Source organism: Chionomys nivalis, chromosome 17 (genome assembly GCF_950005125.1).
Source record: "Chionomys nivalis chromosome 17, mChiNiv1.1, whole genome shotgun sequence".
Lineage (NCBI taxonomy): Eukaryota > Metazoa > Chordata > Mammalia > Rodentia > Cricetidae > Chionomys > Chionomys nivalis.
The window spans coordinates 43,051,247-43,069,240 of record NC_080102.1 but is presented as its reverse complement, the minus strand read 5'-3'; the positions used below and the strand labels follow the sequence as shown (position 1 = coordinate 43,069,240).

Here is a 17,994-nt window from a genome sequence, read left to right as displayed (position 1 = left end):
TCAGAGTCCCAGCATGTGTCAGAACTAGACTGAGGGAGGCCTGTGGATCTGGAGTATGGCTTTATCGTCTGTCATGGAAGTGGTATTAACCCAAGAGGTCAAGGTAGATGTTTTCACAGGAAAAGAGTTTTTTGTTTTGTTTTGCTTTTCGAGACAGGGTTTCTCTGTGGTTTTGGAGCCTGTCCTGGAACTAGCTCTTGTAGACCAGGCTGGCCTCGAACTCACAGAGATCTGCCTGCCTCTGCCTCCCAAGTGCTGGGATTAAAGGCATGTGCCACCACCGCCCGGCTGGAAAAGATTATTTTTACGATCACCCTGAGCATAGCAGGTGAAGTGGGAGGAAGCTTCACTGTGAAGCAGTGCAGCAGCCCTGGGCATCTGCCCTCCAGATGCACATTCCCTTCCTTGCCTTCCGCCAATGCACCGTCTTCCCGAGCTTTTTTCTATAGTCGCGGCCATCAGCCAGCCGTTCAGCAACATCTGTGAGAATGTGTACCTGACCAGGACAGGAGAGGTCTCAGGTCTGCATCTGCTTCACTGGAACCCCAGCAGGGAGGGGGGGAGGACTAGACAGGTCTTCTTCGTCCTCCCTTGTCCTCCTGTTGTGCAGCAGAGACTCTGTCCCCATTTCACAGTTGAAACAGTAGGCAGCATGCTTAAATGACTTGCCGAGGTCTGGTGACACTCTTCCTGCAGGTCAGTGGATCTCAGAGGAGGTAGACATCAGTGTTCCCGGGAGGCTTGCTAGAGCCCAGATCAGGGCCTTCCCAAAGTACAGCTGGTATGGGGCAGACCTGAAACAGTGCCCTGGGAATGCAGATAGAGCCCTCAGTAATAGCCATGTCCCCTCTGATCACCAAGCTACGATGAACAAGAAATGCAGGTCAGCTTCAGGCTACACCAAAAGTTACCACATGCTGGTTTCAAGTAGTGGGTGGGTCCTCTTCCCATCCCCATCAGGTTTAAAATGCCAAGGAGAGGAACTTAAGGGACAAAATGTGAAATGCAGGGCGTGGCTTTCTGGTGGGCTAGGTGAATCCCTTTCCTGTGTTTAGTGCATCCCCCGAGCCTGGGCCCTGTTTGTACAGTTTGCCATTGGCAAAACTGTGTAAAGTTTCACGACTCCGAGCACCAGAACCCACCCCTCTTCGCATGAGAGGACACTGTGGGGTGGCAGAGGCACAACATATAGCCAGCCCTTCCAGAAGAAAAGGGCTCTGGGTGCCGAGCAAACAGTGACTATGTCCACATTGAGGTACTGCGCCTGCCCCCCTCTGCTGGAATGGGGAGCTCCTGATGGTCCAGAGCCTCAGGCCAGTGCCTTCATTCTTGGTCCTCTCGGAACACATCTGAGGAGCCCCATCCTTCCTCTCAGGCGGAGCAGCTCTGGTCTGTGTCCCCACCACATTACAGTCCTTTGGGAGCCGCTTGAGGGTGTTAGCACACGCCCGTTGACGTTGGTGTTTGGCTGCCGTGAGGTGGAAAATATCCACTGTACTGGGCAGCTGGGAGCTTTACGGAGGAGAGCAAGGCGTGAAATGGAGAATTCCCTCCTAGACTCTCAGACATGCCAGGACTGGCTGACTGCAGCTGAGGTGGAAAGCTAGGGTTCAGAAGGCTTCTGCTTGTGACGAGACAACTGTCCCCAGTGTCCTATTAGAGCTCAGTGTTGCACACGACACACAACTACCGGACTACTCACCGTGGATCCGCTCCTCCAGGGTGCTGGACACCGGACATCTCCTGGGGCCCACGAGGAGTAAGTTGAAAGAGAAGGTAGTACCAGCATGCAGACAGAGGCAGCAGAAGCCCATAATCCGGAGCCATTCTCCACAGAGTCCCCCCTTGCGTGCTTTTGGACCTAGAGCCTAGCATGGGGGACTAGCACCTGGAGGGCCACCCAGAAGAAGGTGGAAGGAGCCAGGACCCTCTTCCCCAGGGGACAGGTGCTTGTGGCCTTGTAGGTGAGGCTATGACAAAGTGGAGCCTGGCCCCTGTGTGGAATGGAAGGGTTTGGTGTACTAGGGGTTAGCTGGGGTGAATGCCTCAAGGCCAGCATCGCATCACAACATACATAAACTAGACAAAGAGATCATGCAGGACCACAGCAAGCCCAGCTAGTCCCGTGCCTTCTGCCCACTCTCTGCTGTCAGAGGCCCAACGGTCCACCCTGCTAGCCTTGCCCATCCTGACACACACCATGCCACTGGCATCATGGATAGCATGGCACAGGAGGCCCTTGAGGAGGCAGGCGGTACCACCCTGACCTTGGTGCTAAGGTCACCCAGGAGAACTCTAATGTTGTGGATAACGACTCTGGCAGGGGTTAAGCACACAGGAGGCAGGGGCATTGCTGACTACATTGACGAGGGTGCTAGAGACCCTGAGCCATCAGGTCACACAGGGCACACCACTGAGTTCATGCAAGGTCACTGCTGCCAAGTACCCTGCTTTGGCAACTTGAAGGCAGCCTGGATATGTGGCTAAAACTCTGACCACACCTCCCACCTTTGCTGTGGTGCTGCTCCTTGGGCCATGGTGGGGAGGGCAGAATCTGCATCTCCTTCTGGTACAGTAGCAATGTCGCATGCAAGGTCCCTCCTTCCCCCTACAGACTGGTCAGCTTCCTGTTTTTCCTCTTTTAAGAAATTATTAGATTGTGTGTCTTATGGAGGTCATGTCTGGTGCCTATGGAGGTCAGAAGAGGCGTCAGATCCCCTGGAACTGAAATTCCATATGGTTGCGAACTACCGTGTGGGTACTGGGAATCCAACCTGGGTCCTATTGAAGGATAGCCAATGCTCTTTTGGCTGAGCCACCTCGCCAGACCCTTGCCTCTTGGTGATGGTGGTGGTAGAAAATAAGGACTCTTGTAACCAGGCAGTGACTCATGGGTGTTCTTTCTCTTCTTCTCAGGGTTGAAGACCTTTCTCTCTCATCAATACTATGAAGGGACAGTGTCCTTCCTCCCAGCGCAGCACACAGTGGGATCTCCAAGGGACAAGAAACCTTGCCGGGCCGGGTAAGCAGGTGCATTTCCGAGTGGGTTCCCACTGTAAGTGACTTGACGTGTGCAGGGATGTTTGGGAGCCTGTTTCTGGTAGGACAGGGATGCAGAGGACTTTCTAAACACAGAGGGAAGCCCCTAAGTTTCACAGGTTTGTGTAGGGCTTCCCAGTTCACCGATGAAGAGCTGTCCCAACAGTTCCATCCTGGAGATGTGCACAGCAGCTGTGTCCTTGCAATGGTGCAGGTTCAAGACTAGGCCGGCCGTGCCTGCATCCAGATGAGAATTTTGCACTGAGTCAGTGGCTCAGCTCTGAGTTACTTACTGCCCGGAGCATAGGCTCATCACACTTGTTACCTGAGATAAAGGCGTTTTCACTCTTCGGATGCTTGGTAGATTTTTCACGTCACCATTGATGCATCCCAAGCTAGGCAGTTAATAAGTCCCAGAGATGTCTGCAAGCCTTGGAGAAGGAAACAGTTGATTAATGGGTGTGAATTTAGGTCTAATCTTGAGAGTTCAAAAGTAGTCTGCTGGAGAATTGCTGTTGACACCTTTGAAACTTGAGCCTTTTCATTATCTGCAAAGAGTTTAAATGCTTTTCTGTGTGTGGGGACCAGGGGCTCTGTTGTTGAAATGTACAATCATACACTAGAGGCACAGTGACCACACTGTCTTCCAGGTGCTTCGTGTGCAGGCAGAGCAAGCAGCAGCTGGAAGAAGAACAGAAGAAAGCCCTGTATGGCCTGGAGAATGCCGGTAATCTTTGCGAGTGGTCTTGAGTGTGGCTCTCAGGGCATGACCTCTTCTGGCTGTCCGCCTTATCTCCCGCTTTTCCTGGTTATATTGTGTTAGTTTTAGCTCTAGCTCTAGGCAGCAGCGAGTCACTGCAGCTTTGGAGATGCTAGGACACCTAGATATTCGTGACAAGGCCTTCGATTGCTGTCACAAGGCTGACCAGAGCCAAGGCATGCCGTTCCAGCTGCTATGGAATATGGATTGGCAGGTACCCTGTTTGGGCTTGGCTGAATGAGGGCCTTCTGCTCTAGTTACAAGGACTTGGTACACCCCTACCCTGAAGAATGGCAGCTACTGTATGTGGATAAGTGGGTGTGTCACCTGCCCATAGCACTGTCTATGGCCTCTGAGATTGGAGTTTTATGGAGTATTCACATGCGAGCTTTTGTCCTTTAAATCTGTGGCAACCATTCTTAGCCTATATAGTCATATAAAGAGAGATGGCAGGCCAGATTAACCCCTGCAGAGGTCTGCTCTACCAGGCTTTTTCTTTTGGGACACCAACCAGCTCCCAAACCATGACACGGAGACTTATTATACGTTATGAATGCTCAGCCTAGCTTTGGCACGTTTCTGGCTAGCTCTTTTAATTTAAGCCAACCTGCTTCTCTTCACCTGCCTTTTGCCTTGGGGCTTTTTACCTTTCTTCCTCTGTCTATCTGACTTCCACTGCTTCTCGGTCTGGCTGGCTGCTGCCTGGTTTCTGGCCCTCCTTTTCTCCCTTGTTCTTTCCTCTTCTCCTCCTCCTCCTCCCCCTTCTCATGTAGACTTCTGTTTATTTTCTCTGCCGGCCAGCCCTGATTATATCTCTCCTGCCTACCTATTGACTATTCAGCTTTTTAAAAAAGCAATCAGGTGCCTTAGACAAGCAAAGTGAAACAAACACAGCACATCTTGACATAATTAAACCCACATCCTTACATCACCAAACAAATGCAGCGTAAACAAATATAACACATCTTTGCCCAGTTAAGATAATATTCCACAACAGCCTACTCACCCTTGTTAAACTGCTATCCAAAAGTGCTCTTTCAGGGAGTAGGGAAATGACCTGCTCCCACAAGACCTGCTTGGGTCCTGAGGTGAGTGGATAGTTCCATGGTATGTAGTCAGGCCAGAATGAAAGCCAAGAACCAGAGCAAGAGGGAGAGCGGTACAATCCCTTGCCGCTGTGCCTCTGCCTCTGCACCACATTAACCGTGGTGCACATCCGTTGTCCACCACAGAGGAAGTGGAAGAGTGGCAAGTGATATGTGGGAAGTTCCTGGCTATCAATGCCACCAACATGTCCTGTGCGTGTCCCCGGAGCCCTGGGGGCCTGTCCCCAGCTGCCCATCTGGGAGATGGATCTTCTGACCTCATCCTCATCCGGAAGTGCTCAAGGTTTAACTTCCTGAGATTCCTTGTCCGGCACACCAACGAGGACGATCAGGTGAGGTGCACTCTTGCCCCAAGGACACTGACATTTGGGCAATCCCTGCCCCGCTAGTTGGTAGGATCTGTTGTTAATTGTAAGGAGAGATCATCTTTGGATGTGCATTCCATACATGTCAGCCTTACCAGTTCCTTCATGTAAATTTCATTTCAAAATATAAATCTAGGGCCTGGAGGGGTGGCTCAGCAGTTAAGAGCACTGGTAGTCCTTGCAGAGGCCCTGGGTTCAATTCCCAGTACCCACATGATGGCTCTCAGTTGTCTGAAACTCCAGTTCCAAGGTACCCAATATCTTTTTCTGGCCTTCATGGGCACCAGGCAGGCACATCATGCATAGACATATATGTAAGCAAGCCCCCAAACATACGATTAAATAATTAACTTTTAAAAATAGAGAATTCTACAAATCACCACTAATGAATCACATGGTTCTTTAGAGTACTCATATCTGTAGATGATTTTTAAATATTGTGTGTGTGTGTGTGTATCTATCTGTCAGTCTATCCAAGTGTGTGTATAAGCATGTGAGTTCAGTTACCTGTAGAGATCAGAAACATTGGACCCCCTGGAGCTGAAGTTGCAAGTAGTAGTGAGCCACCTGATGCGGGTGCTGGGAACCAAACTTGGCTCTTTTCCAAAAGCAGTATGGACCCTTATCCCCTGCGCCATCTCTCTAGCCTCAGATTTGAGACGTCAGAGGTATCAGCAGTTGTCTGACACTCCTGGGAAGGCAGTGTACATACTGTCAGTAAGATGCCACATGGGGAGGACTGGTGGCTTGGAGGGTTGGTCTCACTGACCGGCTGTTGCCCCCACGATGTTTGCCTCGGCAGTTTGACTTCACTTTTGTCGAAGTTTATCGAGTCAAGAAGTTCCAGTTCACATCAAAGCACGTGGACGACGAGGACTGCGACCTGAAGGAGAACGGGAAGCAGGGATTTGGGCAGATCTGCACGGACAACCCCACGTGCAGCTGCTCGCCCTCTCGAAGCTCCTGGAACTGTGACGGGGAGATCCTGCACAGCCCTGCCATCGAGGTCAGGTAAGTGGGTGGGATGCCAGACATCGGCAAGAGCTCGCTGGGGTTTGTGGCAGAAAACAGGAGGTGTTGCTTCCCTATGGCCTTATGCCGGGTGTGGAAGCTGTGGGATCTGAAGTTTGCATGGGGCAGGGCTGACTCTGTGGTGCTGGGTTTTACAGGCATATCTGTGGGGTTTTCAGGCTCCTCTGTTCTTGTTTCTTTCTCTCCTATACTCTGCTTTCTGCCCCTGGTCTCTGTCTCTGTCTGTCATACACACACACACGCACACACACACACACACACACACACACACACCAGTTAGAAAAATAACCAAAAGTAACTGGCTTCATGGGTACTTCCTAAATCCTGGATCTCCTCAATTCCCTCACAAAGTATCTTGCCTTCATGGTTAAGGATAAGTGTACAAGGTAGAGATGAGAAGCACCAGGCAGGAGCCTGAGGTATTGGGAAGAGTATCCCGAGGCTGTCAGAAAAAGAGGGAGGTGGAGTCTCAGAGGGGCCTGGAGAGGTCATACAGCCTTGGGGACCTCAGAAGTTTAGAGTGGCCAGTAAGTGCAAGAGGCCAGACCCAGGTGACTGGCTCTGAGTGACTTAGCCCATTCAGTCACCTAGGTTCCCAAGGGGAGCTCAGAGTCACTCTTAGCCAAGCTTCAGAACACGGGTTACTCCTGTAACTCACAGACTAAGCCTGAGTGCCCAGCATCCAAGCTATGAGTAGGCTGGGGGAGGCTCACTTGCATGCTCACTGTTGCTGGGGGGGGGGGCATTACTTCCCCAACATGTGGCATTGGGATAGAACCCAAGAGAAGAGAGCAAGTGAAGTCTTTCTCCATAGGGAGAATAAAGCAAGCTGTCTTTTGAAAACAGGCTATTGATTTAGTGTGCTTGTGCACATTTGGCGACTAAGGTAGAACCGTAGGATTCTGGGAGGTGAGGGGCTCAGGTCGGCCGTGAACAATGGAACACATGTGCAGTTTATTTATTTATTTTTTTATTCTTTTTTAATTAAAATTTCCACCTGCTCCCTGTTTCCCATGATAGCCTTTACTGGAGAGGTTGTGGAGAAAGAGGCACACTCATTCATTGCTGGTGGGAATGCAAACTTGTGCAACCACTTTGGAAATCAGTGTGGCGATTTCTCAGGAAATTTGGGATCAACCTACCCCAAGATCCAGTAATACCACTATTGGGAATATACCCAAGAAATGCCACATCAAATGACAAAAGTATCTGTTCAACTATGTTCATAGCAGCATTGTTTGTAATAGCCAAAACCTGGAAACAACCTAGATGCCCTTCAATGGAGGAATGGATGAAGAAAGTGTGGAATATATACATATTAGAGTACTACTCAGCAGTAAAAAACAATGACTTCTCGAATTTTGCGTGCAAATGGATGGAAATAGAAAACACTATCCTGAGTGAGGTATCCCAGACCCAAAAAGAGGAACATGGGATGTACTCACTCATAATCGGTTTCTAGCCATAAATAAAACACATGTGCAGTTTAAATGCAGCTGTTTATCTCTGCAGGGTCCACTGCCAGCTGGTGCGCCTCTTTGCTCGGGGAATCGAAGAACAGTCCTAAGCAAGAATCCCAAAGCTGAGAAGCCGTCTGCCTTGAGCTTGGGGAGTGTGAAAACTACTTAAGGAAAATTCGACAGACCAATTATGTTGATACATCCATCTAAACTTAGAAATTTATTTTTGATAGGTAAATCTTGGTTTTAGAAAAGACAGCTTTGTCAACAATTCTGTATCCATACCTGGCACCCTCACCTCGGTTCTATGTGCATCTGAGTTGCTTTTCACATATCTTGTTCTCAGCAAAGGCACTTGCTGGTTTGGCGCGTGGCTTGCTAGATTTTAGCCACGCTGACCACGTAAATTTCAAGACAGCCCTTTAGTGGCTATACTGCAATAATTTTAGGGACATTATAATATTAATACTTGCCAGGAATCAGGTTACACCATCTGGACACACGGGTAACGACCCGGTCACTCTGAGCCCTTTGTGAGACTTTCTTTGGAGTTGTTCGTGACCAGGTTTGGGAAAGTAGATGGCTCTCTTTGCCTTCACTTTACACCTCCATTTCTGATCAGGATGTTGCTATGTGGCCCCTGTCGTATGCCACAACTGTAACTCAACACAGTGAGGTCCTCTGCACAGCTGCACCTCCAGAGCGGGGCCACATCACTGCGAGAAGACACCCAGGGTGACGTCTCATCCTCAGGATTCCCTACATCTGCCGCCATCACAGCTGCGTCCTGTGAGACAATCCAGCAAAGTACCCACTGGAAGTTTTGTTCCGTCAGCCCTGGTAGCCAGCACACTCTGGTCCGAGCAGTCTGTCAATCACCGGCCAAAAGGAGGTTCCATTTGGAAACAAAGCACTTGGCACAGCTGGGCTCTGGTGGGTGGGGGGTGGGCAGAGGGCAACTGGCATGCACAGAGGGTACGTTGGGGATTTTATACCACCCTCAACCTGAGTGTCAACAGTGGAGTGGCGGGTTATCCCAGGTCGCCCCCAGGTACTTTGGTGCAAGCCCTGTGTCTATTTCCAGGGTCCACATCCATTCTTCCCTCACTGTGGGTTCTATTCCATGTACTTATCGACAGCTTGCTCCTTGTCTATCAAAAGGGTATATAATCCATGTCTTGGCTGTTTGCTTTGTCTCCACAAGGGGACTTCTAGCTGCTCTGGCTGAAGCCCTGGGCTCATGACAAGTTTCCTTTGAAGGCATTCCTGACCCAGGACCTTCTCAGCCACAATGTAGCCTGTGCTGTGTCTCCGAGTGGATGCATCTGAGAAGAATATGCAGCATAAGCTTGGATTGCGAAGGGGGAGGGGCACTGACTCTTACAAGAGTAGGTTTTAGGTTCTGTGCTGGAGAAAGATGCATCTCGTGCAGGTCCTATTAGTCCGTCACTACAGAGTTCTGCAGGCTGTCCATTTCTAGGTGCTTTGGCGTGGGCTTCTGTTTTGAAGTCATACATGAAATTTTCTGTTTAGTATTCAGTCCCATCCAGACAAAAGGGCAGCTGTAAAGGCAGCCATGTTTAGGGACCATGGTAAAGGTAATCGGGTGGTGGTGCTAGTTAATGACCGATGGTCGAGGGGAAAGCTGGGTAGAGAGGACATGCACCTAGCAGTTTCTATCCAGGTCTCTTCCTGGATAGGTAGGACCCAACGGTGTAAGACTAGCAGCTCTCTGAAGTAGGTAGGCAGCCCTGGAGCAGCGTAGAACAGACACAGGGGTGGTCACCTCGCTGTCCATTCTGGAGGGGCTCAGGACCTGAGGCAGCTGTGGGTGCTCCTGGCTCTCAGGAACTGTACTCTCTCGCAAGGATTCAGGTCTCCATTGGCCTTGTTACATGACCATGCCCTGGTCCACCCCCGCCACTGCCAGCTCTGGAGGAGGGGATCCAGGCAGAGAATATTTTGTTGGTGCTTAGCAGTGCGGACCATGTTCAGAATCTAACTTTGGCACTATCATGGAGCATCGTGAGTGTCAAGACCCTTACGACCCTTGACACTTGTACACAGGATGGGAGGGAGCCCCCTGACATTCTCAAGCAGTCGGCTATGGTCTCCATGATGCTTTTTAGATGCAATAGCCCAACCCCAGGCCTTAGGTATTTTAGGAGAGAGAGAGGAAAAAATAAATAAAAAAAATAAACAAGCCAGGAGTAAAGATTAGACAGTGGCAACTTAGGATCCTGTAGGGGCCTGGTCCATATTCTAATTCCCTCTGTGGCCCACTGGTGCACAACAATTAGGCAGCAGTCATATGCAGCAACTTCTTCTTGTTTATGAAAATGAAGCAGCGGGGGTGGGGAGCAGCTGGCGTCCCGCAGCTGCTTCGGTCAATCTCTTGAACCGGGAGCTCTGGCATGAGGATGGCCCAATATGCTTCCTGATCTTGCTGGCTTCAAGATTAGCAAGGCATATTTGATCTGATATGTTTGAGACGACAAAAAAATAAAGTTAACTTTGGGCAGAATTTGGTGTTTTTCCCTCTTTTTTTTCCCCACAAGTTCTTATTTTCAAAACAGATTTTAAGAAAACATAGTTTAGAGAAGCTGTGCTGAGAGGCTGAGTGACCATGCTCTCCCTGAGAGATCTGGCCGTCCCTCACCCCAGCCTGGGTCACTCTGCTGCCAGTCTAGCCTCGGAGGAGTCCCTGCCTGGGATGGGTCTCACATAGCAGATTTATTTAGCTAAGAGGTTCTGCCATTTGCCTCAAAGAAATGCCCCAGGTGTGGCTTCCTGCCTCAGCCTTGGGGACCCAGCTGTGCTCACACAGCAGTTGTGCCAGGTTGAGCATGGGTACCTGTGTTAGCACAGCCATGGTGGCACACATGTGAGTCTGCATCCATGCACCCTCACCTATTCCACTTGGTCTAAGGAAACCAGATGAGGGGCTCGACAAGGACCAGGCATGGCGGTGCCTCACAGTTGAGAGGCTGCGCCACAGGAAGGACAAACGCAGAGGGGCAGGGAGGGCCAAGTGAAGAGTGACTGGACAGTCATAGAGGGTGTGTTCTCAGGAGAGCTGAGGGTATCTATTTGACAAGTTCCCAGGGAACTCTGACTGTGCTGTATCCCAGCATCAAAGCCAGCGTAAGCTATGGATGGAGTGACAGGGATGGATGGATGGATGGATGGATGGATGGATGGATGGATGACACAGATGTGTATGGAAGGATGGATGGGTGGACTGATATAACGATGGGTCAGTAGATGGATGATGTGTGGGTGAATGGACAGAACACGCAAATGTCCAACCTCCTATGGCCACATTCCTGAGTACCCACTGGTCCTAGTCCCCTTCCAAAGAGGTCTTGGCAGCTCCTGCTTACTGGAAGCTCATTTGGGATGGGGTGGGGACAGGCACCATCAGTATGCCTTTCCAGGTTTGACTCTCAGGTTTCCTCATATCCCTGTGTCTGATGTCAGCATCTGAATCAATAAAGTCATAGCATTGCCAGAGACCTTTCTGCTCAGGACCCCAGGTTGGCAGAGATCATGGCTCAATAGGGCCAAGGCTTATACCACAACCCCAAGGCATTGCCTGGTCCAGACACCCCCTCACATTACCCAGACGAGTCACCTCTCCTCTGGACTGCCTTCTGGGACCCAGGGACTACCTTCTGTTCCTAGCATCCCTCACACCGGGGAGTGCAGTAGAGCAAACAGCACCCACTACCAAGGCCCCACGCCTATACATTCTGCCAAAAAACAGAGGCCCCCCGCCAAGCCTTAGCTTAGAGCATTTTGGGTTTATTAAATAAAAATTATAATTTATACAAGACTTTGTATCTAAACAAGATTTTTCTTTAAAAAGAAAGTGAGAGGATTTTTTCCTATCAGTTCTTTATAGAATACGATCCTTCTGTAGAACAAAAGTTACACCAATAACAATTATGTACAGATCCGAAACAGACTCAAGCTTCAGACATACAAAATTGAACATTCTAGGTCAGTGATTAGTCAGAAATTAAATACCTGCTCAGATCACACAATCCAGTACAAACCCCAGTGTGTCTAACAGCCTAGGGCCTGCACAGGCCCCTGGCCCAGCCCTGTCCACCATGGGCCAGTCTTCATCTCTCTTTCCAAGAGAAAGAGACTCAAACTAAACCGCTTGGTCCACCCTAAAAGCCTATTCAGGGCCTCTGTGTGGCACCCCAGTGACAGTATTCACCAACCTGGGCACTGCCAGGGTCCAGAAAGCGTTAACCATCACGTGTGCTTCACCCATATGTGTGTATCAGCCATACAGCCATCTCCAGTGACAAGTCATAGGCCACGCTTCCTCCCCTCTGACATGTTGGGGTGCCACCAGGTCCCCCCCCTTATAGCACTCCATGCTCTTCAGAGCATGAGAATATTACAGGGCCCCAAGCCACAGCTCTGGGTGGAGAAGGGTCCTGCCTCCACGTTTAGACTCTTCCATCCATGTACCTGGAGCTATGTGGCCTTTGTTGCACATTTGGGGTGGTATGTGTGCTTGATCTGGCTGCCTGGCAAGCCTTTCCCAACCCCAGTGTGTGGCCTGAAGCCCCTGGAAATGGGGTGTCATGAGCCCAAGCCACCAGGCCTCACACCCACACCAGCAAATGAGGATTGGCGCAAAGGTAAAAATTACATTTGAAAAATGATACAAAAATAAGAAAAACAGCTTGCTCTCTGTAAAAAATATAATCTTCTGTTTCTTCAAAAAAACAATCTCAGTGACACCTGAAGGACTCAGGACAAGCTGAAGGAACCAGAGTGATCCACCCAGAAAATGCAAAGGTGGGGTGGTGATTGCACCCTTCAGAGGCCCGGGCCTGCAAGATCACCCACCCCTGCAGTCTCCACCTTTGTTGGGGCAGGAAGCGTGGGTAGGACAGGGTCTGCCTGGCCTTGCAGAGTGTGTAGGAAGGAAGGAATACTGTCAGATGTTAGAGGTACAGGGCAACTTGGGCCCCCGACCCCCAGGCTCTTCCCACAGCTGTCTCCTGGCAGCCCCTCAGCCCAGCTCCCTGAACCACCCACCCCATTACTCAAAGCGGCTGCAGCCTGGAGGCCAAACGCCAGCCAGACTCCTACTGGTTCTCACTGAACAGCAGCTGGAGTGGAGAATGCCCTCAAAACCTTACTGAAGAGCAAAGTGTTAAAAAGGTGTGCCTTTGCCAACATGCCACTCTGGACCCTCGCTGGCCATTAACTACTGCTGGCCTGGTCTCTTGGCTGGAGTGTCAAGCCAAGATGGGCCAGATGAGTGACAGCTCAGGCCCAGACACCGAAAATGGAGGAGGAGGTACACCAAACACACCGAGCCCAGAGAGGCCCTACCTACAGTCTTGCAGTGCCCACAGTAGGTTCAACATGGAAGGAGGGTCTGAGGGTCACATGAGATGACTGGCCATTTCTTCACTGGAGAGGGGCCTCCCCACCACTCCTCTCTGTCTTACCATCCTGGCAAGAAGGGGTCACAACCACTCCCAGCTATGGCTTTGATGGAAAAAAGCCTCTAGCCTCTGGAGAACAGGGGTCATGGGATCATGGAGTCTCTCAGGGTGGCAGGTGCTGGGTCTGTACCCAGGCCATGATGGAGAGTGAGGAGCTGTGCTTAGCAGGGCCTGAGGACGAGTGTCTTGTGTGCCATCCTTCAAACAGGTTAAGAGGATCCTCTGCCCACCTGTGTCCACAGGTGTCCACGAAGGTGCTTCACGCGCTCAGCACGGGCCGGCCCAGCACCATCCAGGTGAGTCCCAGCCCTTCGGGTCTTGCAGGACCCAGACCACCATAACCAGACACAGTCCAGGAGAATTATTGCCAAAGATCACGAGGACATCCGTCTGATCCTCTACCCAATGATTAGCAAGGGTTCCAGCAACACCTCGGAGTCAATACTAGCTGTCACCACCAGAGGCTGCTGCAGACGTGATTTTCATGTACTGGCTGAAAATGGTCTCAAAGGCTTCGTCTCTGTGCACCATGGCACCAAACACCAGGGGCTGGGGGGAAGAAACGGAAGAGGGGTGGGTGGGTGAGCACTTCATCGCCAGGCTGGGGCTAGAATGGATCCTGTCAGATCAGGACAGCAGCCTGGCAGGGACAAATGACCAGATACTCCTCTCACCCGAAGGCTCCAGCCAATAAGAGGACCCGGCCTTTCCTCCTTGGAAGGATGCAGGATCCATTCCCTCTGGGACCCACCAACCTGTCTATGCTATAACTATGGTGCCTACCCAAGCTGACCTTCCTGGACCTTGGCTCCATGTAGCAGGTTCCTACGCTGAGGGAGAAAGGAGCCTCTACCCAAACTGAAACCACATCCCAGGGAGGCTCACTCAGGTCCCTGGTGACATATGGGGAAGGGGGTGAGGTCATCTGCCAGGCACTTACTTTCTGGGTTGATGGTGTTGATACAGCAATTCCCATGCCTGAGCCAGGGAGGACGGACAAGACTTTATACTGAAAGGCAAACACAGTCATTACCACCAGCCTCTCCCAGGGACAGGGGTGAAGCCAGTGTCCTACGTGCCCAGGGCATTCTCCTCTGCCAGGCACACAGACACCAAGACCTGTGGAGGCCTTGGACATCTCAGCCACAGGAGCTAAAAGGGCTGTGTCTCCTGATTCTGAGGTGCCCTCCCCACACTCCCAGTGGCTGATAGTCTGTAGAAAGCCACCTGTGAGCATAGCTGGTTCCTAAGGGTAGGCTAAGATGATCATGGACCTGACTGTATGCCTTCTGATTACCTGACGGTGAACCTGTAGGAGTGACCATACAGCCATGGGCTGAACCAAGGAAACAGGAAGACCCCGTCTAGTACTAGAGACTATTCACATCTAGGCTGCTGGCCTGCACCCAGGCTCCTCAGATGGGGAAGCTGATTGGCTCCATACTCAATAGATTCTTCCCGTTCCAAAGAAGACCCCCCATGAATGCCCCCTCCAGGAATGCCCGCTCCCCATGTCAACCCTCTAGGGAAACTGCTGAGCCTCAATGTGGATACAAACATCTGTGTGCTCACTCATAAGAACCTGTGACAGGAGCTCGATGTCTGGGGACCGGGGGAGGGGGGCAATCTCAGACACAGGTGGAAGTCTGTGACAGAACTCCAACTCTCCCTTCACGACACAGCAAGGGCTAGGATGCAGCTCAGTTGGCAGAATGCTTGCTGAGCACGTATGAATCCTGGGTTTGATTACCAGCATCACAAAATAAACTGATTCAAGGTCAGCCTGGGCAACATGAGATCCTTTTTCCAGGAGGTACAGTTGGTCAGGCAAACCTCACTGTTACCCTTTTCTGTATGTGTAACAGTGTCCGGCCCAGCTGCTGACTCCCAGGACTTCGGGAGAAGCGAGACTGTCCTGTGGCCCAAGGTACACAATTCTCTCAGAAGGAAGTTGACAGGGCTCTGTACAGAGAGTTCCAGAAGGTACAACACTGGTGGCAGCGGCACCCAAAGACGTCTCTGGATAGTATCTCCCCCAATCCGGGAATCATCCGCAAACCTTTCCACCCCAGGCCGGGAGAGCGGTGGGATAGGTGCGTACCCACCTTCTGGATGTCTGTGATGTCCACCAGCTTGATCACCTTGTTCCTCTTGGAGGACCCAGACTTGGAGCTCTCAAAGCACAGATAACTAGTCAGGGAAGAAATGCAGAGATAGCAGCCAGAGAGGAGGGGCTCCTGCTACGGAGGGTCCTCCCCGACTGCCTCCACAGCCCCATAGGATGGTCTGTGACCCACCACACTTAGCACCTGGAAGGAACTGGACAGCCTGCTCTGCGCTACATTTAGGCCCTTCTCTGCCAGAAGATTCCAGCAGGAGCTGCAGGGAGGTGTCCTGAGGCCCCACCAGGCTCTCCCGGGCCAACCTCTTTGGCAGGGTGAGTAAAAAGGTACTTGGGGCTTTAGATACTGCTACATGTATGGGAGACAGGATGAAAAGGGCCCCCGTGAGAATGACTTGTATACCCTATTCCTGATGTAACCCTCAAATCCCACGGGGGTGCTGAGGTATAGCAAGGACAAGGTGCTATGTAGTCCCACTTAGAGAAGAAATGCCAAAGCTACCTTTAGCCTAGCCTCAGACAGCAGGGAGTCATTGGACTCAAAGGCCACTACTATAAACCCCATTCCTGAGAGCTTATACCCTTGGCCATCTGAAGAGCCTTGACCCCACATGAGCATCCTAAATGAGAGACCCCTTCAGCCCAAGGGAGGCGGGTGCTAGTCCAGGAATGGGGTCAGGAAGGCCAGATAGTTGGATAGAGTGGGGAACAGAGCCTAGGCTATAGCAACTACAAAACCGGCGTGCTGGACCTGGGCATGTGTCTGGGACCTGGGGAGGACCCTCTCCCACTTCCTCCCCACCAGTCATGCTTCAGCCTATGGCAACACTCACTTCTCTGTCACATACAGAACCCCGTTCCTGATGTAGTCCGTGGGCATCTTCCGGTCTCGGTTTATGAGGCAGCAACGCCAACCATTCTCACACACTGATGGAGAAAATGTATCTAGAATTTCCTTCCTCTGGAAATACCTGGGCCTTGACCTACGTCAGTGCTAAAGTTGTGCCCACATCCATGAGGACCATCAGAAAAGGTCCAAGTGTGAGCTGATGGGGGCACAGTGCTCAACCAGCACGGGGCAGCCCTGGGTTTCATCCCCAGCACCGTGAATCTACACAGAATCCACAGTGTGGGGAGGGAGGCCTGACAGGAGTGAGATCACCTAGTGTCCGAGGGAAGGGCCTTCCTTTTATGGTAACCAAATCAAGCCTTAGGCAGCTTTCTACACATCAGCTTGAAGATGCTCAAGAAAGGGGGCCAACCCCCAGACCCTGCATCTCAGGCACTTCCTGAAAACTTTTCCAGAAGGCTGACTGCCTTGAGATACCTGCGGCAGGTGGTACACTCAAGTCAAAGTGCCAGAGCACGCCTGGATAGGGAACAGGCCTCAGGCTTGTCCCTTGATGCTAATGATATGGGACTCCCCACCAGGTGGGCAGAACTGAGCCCTACTCCCTAGGGATTCCTGCTTCAAGAAGGCCTACCTGAATCTATGCTGAAAAAAGAGGGTAGGGAATATGGTGTCATACCTCTTCCTGATTCCTGGAACAACCCAAGACCCCACTCCTATGAACCTTTCCTGGGAAGTAAGCCTGGGCCTTTTCCTTCAGCATGTCCTTGAGGCAGGTCATGCCTCGTGCGTGGGCTCAGACCCTGTCCCATCTACCTCCATCTACTCCGTGACTGGTTGGGTCATGGACTCATCGCACACTTACCTGCTAACGGACGCTCGTTTTCAGTCAAGTTAAAGATTTCATGGAAATTGCCCTTCTTGGTGCTGTGAAAGCGGCCAGCATCTTCATCCTTACTCAGACCAGCTGGAGCACTGGAGACGTAGCTCCGTGATGAGGTTGTCTGTAGCTGCCAACAGCACACAGTCCTGATCAGGCTCAGGGGAGAAGCAGCTGGAACCGCTGCTGGTGTTGGGACGTACTGGCCTCCCTGCCTATATCAGCAGCGAACTGACTGACAGGCTCTGTTCCTTCAGGAGAATGTGAGGTGCTGGCCCTGCACTGAATAGAGTCCCCTTGCTGCCTGGGCTGGATAGGGGGCGCGTTTTCCCCTGGAGATGCTCACAGTCTTCCCAGGCCCACAGTGCTGGACCCAAGCCTGGGCCCCAGCACACAAGATGCAAGGGCACAGTTGCCTAGAGCGGGTTCTGCACTAAAGCAGTTAAAACTGACATTTCAGAAGTCACCTGGCAACACAACTCTAGAAAATCAGTCACAACACAGCAGTGACACAGCACCAGCTCACAGCAGGACAAGGGGCTTCCACGCGGACAACAGTACCTTGTCATGCCCTGACAGCTGGCCAGAAAGGAAACAACAGACACACATATGACCATCACAAAGGAAAAAAGGGGGACATGTGATGTGAACTGGTAAGCAAAAAGAGATGAACATAACTCAGCACAGACATATGGGGCGTAAGGGATACAAGCAGAAAAAGGAGGACGTGGACTCCCCCGGGATGTACCAGCCATATGCTAGCTAGTGCTACATGGTCTTAAGCCCTAGGAAGTCCCTGTCCCAGCCACTCCAGTGCTAAAAAAGGCCCTCAAGTTGTTCCAAAAGGCTAAGCTGTGTCCTGGGTGACCTCTACCTGTGGGAGGAGAGTCAGCAGTGCTA

The 17,994-nt window shown here is 51.4% G+C and overlaps 2 protein-coding genes across 6 annotated transcripts in view; one reads left to right on the top strand and one right to left on the bottom strand.

Moving 5' to 3' along the window:
- Nucleotides 1–10,278, top strand: part of Cerk (ceramide kinase) — a 43,627-nt gene extending 33,349 nt beyond the window's left edge. The window contains exons 9-13 of the mRNA XM_057791579.1: nt 2,917–3,022; nt 3,690–3,766; nt 5,032–5,237; nt 6,073–6,281; nt 7,815–10,278. Coding sequence (XP_057647562.1) covers nt 2,917–3,022; nt 3,690–3,766; nt 5,032–5,237; nt 6,073–6,281; nt 7,815–7,869 — 653 coding nt within the window. The 3' untranslated portion in view covers nt 7,870–10,278. The remainder of the gene's footprint in view (nt 1–2,916; nt 3,023–3,689; nt 3,767–5,031; nt 5,238–6,072; nt 6,282–7,814) is intronic.
- A 1,276-nt stretch (nt 10,279–11,554) lies between these two features.
- The window catches only part of Gramd4 (GRAM domain containing 4), a 78,242-nt gene continuing 71,802 nt past the window's right edge, over nt 11,555–17,994 (bottom strand). For all 5 annotated transcript variants that reach the window (XM_057792308.1, XM_057792306.1, XM_057792307.1 and 2 more), the window contains 5 exons: nt 17,080–17,224; nt 16,198–16,291; nt 15,348–15,432; nt 14,183–14,251; nt 11,555–13,791 (listed from right to left, as the gene is read on the bottom strand). In XM_057792308.1, the coding sequence (XP_057648291.1) occupies nt 13,687–13,791; nt 14,183–14,251; nt 15,348–15,432; nt 16,198–16,291; nt 17,080–17,224 (498 nt within the window). In that variant the 3' untranslated portion in view covers nt 11,555–13,686. The remainder of the gene's footprint in view (nt 13,792–14,182; nt 14,252–15,347; nt 15,433–16,197; nt 16,292–17,079; nt 17,225–17,994) is intronic.